Below are 6,592 nucleotides of genomic sequence, written 5' to 3' on the forward strand. Positions count from 1 at the left end.
GCCCAGGTTTTCACTAGCTCTCTCTTGCCGAGGAGACACCAATGGTGCACGAGGGAAGAGCACTTCCCTGGGACAGCGGTCACGTTAACTCGGACCCACGGTCATGTCCACCGCTCCCAGCCCCACACCAGGCTGTGTCTGCACTGACTTGCCTGAGCTCCTCCGGGTGTATTTAGAAGGCAGAGCTGGTGCGTGGAATTAAGAGTATGCAGATCACCACCTGCTGGATGAGGAGGCGCCACCACCCACCCGGGTGGGCAGGAAGGTGGCTCCCTCCAGAGCCACACTTTCACTCTAGGGACATGAACCACCAGGGACGTTTTAATTAGAGGCGCAGTTTCAACACACCCACACAGTGGAAGCAGAGTCTCAATATTTATTGTTTACAGATCCAGGGGAGAAGCATTTCATGAGCCTGGGGAAGGGCAGCCCCCCATCCTGGACCATGAGTGAGCAGGGGACTGAGAGCAGGGTGACAGCCCCCGTGACTTACAAGGCGGTCCGGGAAGATGTCATTGATTTTCCACAGAACCAACTCTAAGTGGTTAATTTAAGACATGCCCCAAAAAAGGCAAAGAAGGAAGTTGTGGAGGAATTCTAAGCTTGGGTCCTTGTCTAAATTTCCAGAACAGGGGTGTGAGCAGGGTTGTCATCCTGTAAAATGCCTGGGAGCGACTCAGAAAAACAGCAGGTCATTTTTCTCAAAACTTGTTTTACTTCCCCCATACGAGCACAGAGAATGTGCGCTTTTTCTGATTGATGAACAGAAGATTCTTCTTCACCTCTGAGGAAGTGGTTTTAACAAAGATGGTGCAGTCAGTCGAATGAGCATCTTGACACCAGGACTTCATGTACGTCTCCCACCTTGGGCTGTAGTGACACTGTGTAGTCACTTGCAGAGGAAATTAGAAGGAAGGAAATAATGAAGAAAAGAAAAAAAATTAATGAAGTAGAAAGGAAATATAAAATAGAGAAGACCTGGGGCCCCTGGGTGGTTCAGTCAGTTAAGCTTCCTACTTCTTTTCAGGTCATGATCTCACAGTTCGTGAGGTCAAGCCCCACGTCAGGCTCTGTCTGACAGCTCAGAGCCTGGAGGCTGCTTGGAATTCTGTGTCTCCCTCTCTCACTGCCCCTCCCTTGTTTGTGCTCTCTCTCTGTCTCTCTGTCTCTCTCTCTCTCAAAAATAAATAAGCACTAAAAAATAAAGACCAAAGAGCCAAAACTGTATTTGTTTAAAAAAAAAAAACCCAAAACCCTCACGAGATACTTGTGATAAGAGGAGAGGTCTGGATAATTGATACCAGGGATGAAAACACGGCTCATTTTAAATAGACACAATACCTTGTTCATTTTAAAGAGAATAAAAGATAAAAAGAAGATAGGATGAAAAAGGATATCTAAACAATTTTATGCCAACAAATTTGAAACTTTAGGTGGAATAAACAAATATCTAGCAAAAAGTAATGTGATATGCTAAAATAGGCACAAATAGAAAACCTGAATCATCTTATAACTATTCAAATGACCCAAAACTGTTTTTTAAAGTTTTTATTTATTGACTGATTTTTAAATGTTTTTTATTTATTTTTGAGAGACAGAGAGAGAGAGAGACAATGTGAGCAGGGGAGGGTCAGAGAGAGAGGGAGACACAGAATCTGAAGCAGGCTCCTGGTTCTGAGCTGCCAGCACAGAGCCCAATGCGGGGCCTGAACCCACAAACCATGAGATCGTGACCTGACCTGAAGCCGGACACTTAACCGACTGAGCCACCCAGGGGCCCCTATTGATTGAATTTTGAGAGAGATGGAGAGTGCAAACACGGAGGGCCAGAGAAAGAGAGAGAGGGAGACAGAGAATCTGAAGCAGATCCAGGCTCTGAGCTGTTAGCACAGAGCCCAGTGCAGGGCTTGAACTCAGGAACTGTGAGATCATGACCTGAGCCAAAGTCAGATGCTTAACTGACTGAGCCCTCTGGCGAACCTCAAACTCACTATTAAAAACTTTCCCCAGTGGTACCAGTGTGGCTCAGATGACAGAGAATGTGGTACTTGATCTCTGGGTCATGACTTCCCAAGTTGGGTGTAGAGCATACTTTAAAATAATAAAATAATAAAAATAAACCTCTTCAAAAGAAACCTCCAGACCCACAGAGCTTCAACAGAGATATCCACTAAACGTTTAAAGAATAATGTCTACTTTACACAAAAAATTCCAGAACATAGGATAAGAGAATACAATCCCAAATTCACTTAATGAGACTAGCATACTCTTGATGGCAAAACCTGACAAGGACAGTACAAAAAAAATGTAGGAAAAAACACTAATGAATATAAACACAAAAGTCTGCAACAAAAAATCCACAAGCTGAATCCAGGGATATATATGTAAGATATATCATCATCATCAAGTTGGGTATGACCCCAGAATGACAAAATTGAACATTAGGGAATCAGTAAGTATAATATGCCACTTTGACAGAGTGATGGAGAAATATCAGGTGATCATCTCATAGATATGGACTAACACATTTGATAGATTTAAACAGCGCTTTGACTATGGAGACCAAACAGGAGAACAGAAGAAACCTAATGGAGGACCATGGGGAGGAGAAGAGGGAAAGAGAGTTGGGGAAGAGAGAGGGACGCAAAACCTGAGAGACTACTGACTATGGAAAACGGAAAACGAACCGAGGGTTGAAGGGGGAGGGGAAAGGGGAAAAGAGGTGGTGGTGATGGAGGAGGGCACTTGTGGGGAAGAACACTGGGTGTTGTATGGAAACCAATTTGACAATAAACTATTTAAAAAAAAAAAAGACTATGGAGACCATCCTGGACCTCAGGAATCCTCACAGCACCATGACCGTGCTGGGTCCCTTCCCTCTGACACTGGATATAGAACAGAGGGTGGGAACAGCCACTCTGAGTCACGGCCCCAAACTCTAGAAAGAGCAGGACGCAGGGCACCAGAGGTCCAGGAAAGCATTGGCAGGATTGGGGTCTCTGGGTCCCATGGGAGAAGGGTCCTTTGGCCCACGGACTGAAACTGGGACCGTCACCTTGATCTCTGTGGGCAACAGGCCCAGGCACTGAGCTGTGCAGAGAAACACGTGCCCAGAAAGGCTCGATCCCATCCTGTAGGAGAAGCGGGAGCCATGAAATCATCTAAGAGATGGAGGACCATGGCTTTCTAGGGCCCCACTCTCCCTGCATGCCCAACAAGACCCCAAGCAGGCTGGGATGTGCTGAGGGTGGACGTGACCGGGAAGAGAGGAGCTGCCTTCCCTGGACAAGCCTGTCCCGGCCGAGTCTGTCCTCTCCTCCCTCTGGGGAGACGGGATGGTGACGAGCAGAGGTGTGGGGGCCCACTCTTCCTTCCAGTCCTCTCCAGACTCTTGTGCACTCCATTCACACTCTCACATGCACATGCACACTCACACAAACACATGCACACCTGAGGTCTCAGGGGCGTTTCAAGACTCCTCTCCATCCATCAGGGAAGGCAGAGAAACAGTCCTGACTCCTCAGGGGGTGGGCCCCAGGGGCCCAGAGCACAGGATGGGTAGTGCCTACCTGGGTGGACAATCACTGAAAATTTGTACCCTAGGTCAGTGCCAGATTGATCAATCGCACACCAGTAGGTGTCTGCATCGTCCCACTGGAGATTCTCCAAGGTCATGGTGAATTTTTGTTGGCTGTGATTGTCCTGGATGGACACTCGGCCCTTCTTCACCAGTTGCTCTGACCCGGTGGTTTCAACAAGCATTTTGCAGGAATTCAAGTCATTCCCACGACAAAACCATTTCTTGTAAGGTTCCAATCCTGCGCTATACACACAAGATGCGGTCAGTGTCTCCCCGTATATGCCTCTCTCTGCTTCCTCCTGGCAGGCGGAGAAGTGGCCTAGAAAACAGAAACCCAACATGCATCTCGTCCTCCCTTGAGCCCAGGGCTGACCTGAAACTGCTGGGGCTCCTGGCCCTGCCCTGAAGACCATCCAAGAGCCTCTGTCCTTTGTCCAATCACCACATCCCACCTGTCCCTTCATCCCCTGCAGGATTTCGTTTGCTGTCACCCAACTTGTGAATCTCCCTTTAGGCTCCTAACTGCCCAATAAGGAGCCCTCTGTTCATTCCATCTTACTGACCCCTGTCCCCTCCACACCCTCAGGAAGCACCTCTTCCCAGCAGCACAGAGCGCACACTGCAGCCACAGGTGTATTTCTGAATCCCAGAGCTGGTGCAACAGCGTGGCCCCCTCCCCATTTATGCCCCTAGTACTCTAACCCACACACACCTAGAAACTCTCAGCCTCTGAATCGACACGTGGCACAGAAGTAAACATACACTCTCACACACACTCACACACCAAACACACTCACACAGGTGATTGCTTGTATTTTTACCAACACATGTGCTCTTCTGTGTCTCCCATACCTTTGTACGAGCTCTTCCCTCTGCCTACAATGCTTTCTTTTTTCATTGAGATAATCAAACCCTTTTATTCATCCTCCAAGGAGGTGTCTCTTCTATTATATCTCCTGTTCTGCAGACAACTCCGTCACCCCTGGTGCCACCAGAGCACTTTGTATAGTCTTGGTAGTTGAGCTAATGACTTTATTTTTATTTTTTTATTTTTGAGACAGAGAGACACAAATCATGAGAGAGGAGGGTCAGAGAGGGAGACACAGAACTGGAAGCAGGCTCCAGGCTCCGAGCTATCAGCACAGAGCCCGACATGGGGCTCGAACCCACGAACGTGAGATCATGACCTGAGCCAAAGTGTGAGGCCCAACCGACTGAACCACCCAGGCGCCCCGAGCTAATGACTTTTGATGGCGGTCTGGTCTTTGGCTCATCCAGAGCAGAGACTCCAGCAGGCTCATCTGTGGGGATGAGCAACTCTCCAGAGAGCCCGTCACTCCAGTTTTGCTGCCTGTCTTCCTCCCTGTTGTGTATGTATGTATGTATGTATGTATTATGTATGTATATATACATATATATATATATATGCATGGATATGTCTATCCATGGAAACAACCATGCTACCATCTATTCATCCAGCCAGCCAGCCATCTATCCAACCATCTCTGATCTGTCCATCGATCTATAGCCAGGGTTGACAATCAGTATCTAGAAAATAGACACCATTTCTATGATTTATTTTTTAAATTTTCTTCTAGTAACACTTACCTTAGTACCTTTACATACTATTTAAACAAATAAAAATTTTAATAAGTGTCTGGATGAGCGACAGTCCTGCCATTTCCCTAGGACATGCTGCAGCATCCGTGTCATGCTCCAGCCCTGCAGGTGTGCAGTCCTGAAGTCCCCACCTCACTCACCTTGGACGATAAGGAGGAACAGAACCAGGAGCAACCACATGTCCTCTCTGCCTGGCTTGTCTCCCTGGTGCTCAGCAAATGTCAACTGCCCTCTGGGGACCTGAACTGAACTCAGAGGCAAACTGCCTCTATTTTAATTTTGTTTTCCTTTTTTAGTTTCTCTCACGTACTTCCCTTAATTTTTTCCTTCCATTACTTCCTAATTTCATTAATTAGGAGAAAAGCAGTGCCTTCTTTGGGGGTGTAAGGCTGATGTGATCACGTGTCTTCAGTGATTTGGGGAAGCAACATGTTCCACTAACCAGGGTGCTGCTTGCAATTGTGCATGAAGACCTGGGGAGTCAGCTGCCAGCAGGCCAGGTGACACCCTGCAGCAGGGCGGTGACACCAGAACCTCGGAGTTGGGTCCAAGGGAGGGATGGACATATGTTGGGTTTGCATGTGAGGAAGAATCAGTGTGTTCAAGACTCACACCCAGCCTCGCTATATAGACAGCGCTATCCTGAACCTCCTTCCAGGAAGCCCATCTCCGTGCATCCCACACCACCCCTCCTGCCCTTAGCTCTGGTCCAGCCCAGATCCTGCCCTGCTGACCCTTCCTCTTGGGGTCCCCTGAGGTCCTGAGTCCCTCAGAGACAGAGGTGCCATGGGGAGATTAGAAGGAAGGAGAAGTGATCCCTTCCCACCAGCTTCATTGTGGCTCAGACACTTCCTCTGTCACCCGTTGGCAGATTTCCCCTGACTGTAGACTAGTGGCCACTTCCCAGCCCCAAAATGCTTATGCTAATGATTCCTACACGACTTTCCCACAGACATCCCCTCTTCCTTCAGGTATCCCCTCCTTTGACTGTCCCTTGCCCCCTTTTCCTCTCCTCTCTGAATCAATTTCTTTGTCTCCTTTTTTCTTTTGTGTTTTCCACCTTCATGAGTTTGCTTCTAGCTTTTCGGAGATTTTTTAAAAATATAATTTTGTGCTTTTATTCTGCCTTGTAATCCTGGATGAAATATTCAGGTTAGGAATTATACTTTTTTTTTTTCAAAAACTCCTTTTTTTTCTCTGCTTGCTGGTGTTTTGGAAAACTCTCCTCACTCTGTGGTCATGTTTTGGTTTGGTCTGGTCTGCTTTGGTCCTTCTCTTTCATATTACAAGCCTACCTCAATGTCTGATCATTGTTTGTTATCTGATTGTAATTAATAATGAGCCAAAACATAGCTGGTCGGGTACTGAGCATGTGGGGACAAAACACCTTGA

General features: G+C 47.4%; 1 protein-coding gene across 1 annotated transcript; it reads right to left on the minus strand.

Moving 5' to 3' along the window:
• Positions 1–695: 695 nt before the first annotated feature.
• Positions 696–5,436, minus strand: LOC115282925 (CMRF35-like molecule 4). Its single transcript, XM_029929170.1, has 3 exons — positions 5,341–5,436; positions 3,570–3,899; positions 696–892 (listed from the first exon to the last, which is right to left on the minus strand). The coding sequence occupies exons 1-3, from the start codon at positions 5,378–5,380 to the stop codon at positions 714–716; spliced, it is 549 nt and encodes a 182-aa protein (XP_029785030.1). The 5' UTR covers positions 5,381–5,436; the 3' UTR covers positions 696–713.
• Positions 5,437–6,592: the final 1,156 nt, after the last annotated feature.

Source organism: Suricata suricatta, chromosome 17 (assembly GCF_006229205.1).
Source record: "Suricata suricatta isolate VVHF042 chromosome 17, meerkat_22Aug2017_6uvM2_HiC, whole genome shotgun sequence".
NCBI lineage: Eukaryota > Metazoa > Chordata > Mammalia > Carnivora > Herpestidae > Suricata > Suricata suricatta.

Excerpts from the sequence above, each read along its gene's own strand:
- LOC115282925 (XM_029929170.1), bottom strand. The coding sequence starts at position 5,380 with ATGTGGTTGCTCCTGGTTCTGTTCCTCCTTATCGTCCAAG. Across the intron at positions 3,900-5,340 it reads GTTCCTCCTTATCGTCCAAG|GCCACTTCTCCGCCTGCCAG; the intron begins GTGAGTGAGGTG and ends TCTGTTTTCTAG. Across the intron at positions 893-3,569 it reads TTCAGTGATTGTCCACCCAG|TGACTACACAGTGTCACTAC; the intron begins GTAGGCACTACC and ends TTCCTCTGCAAG.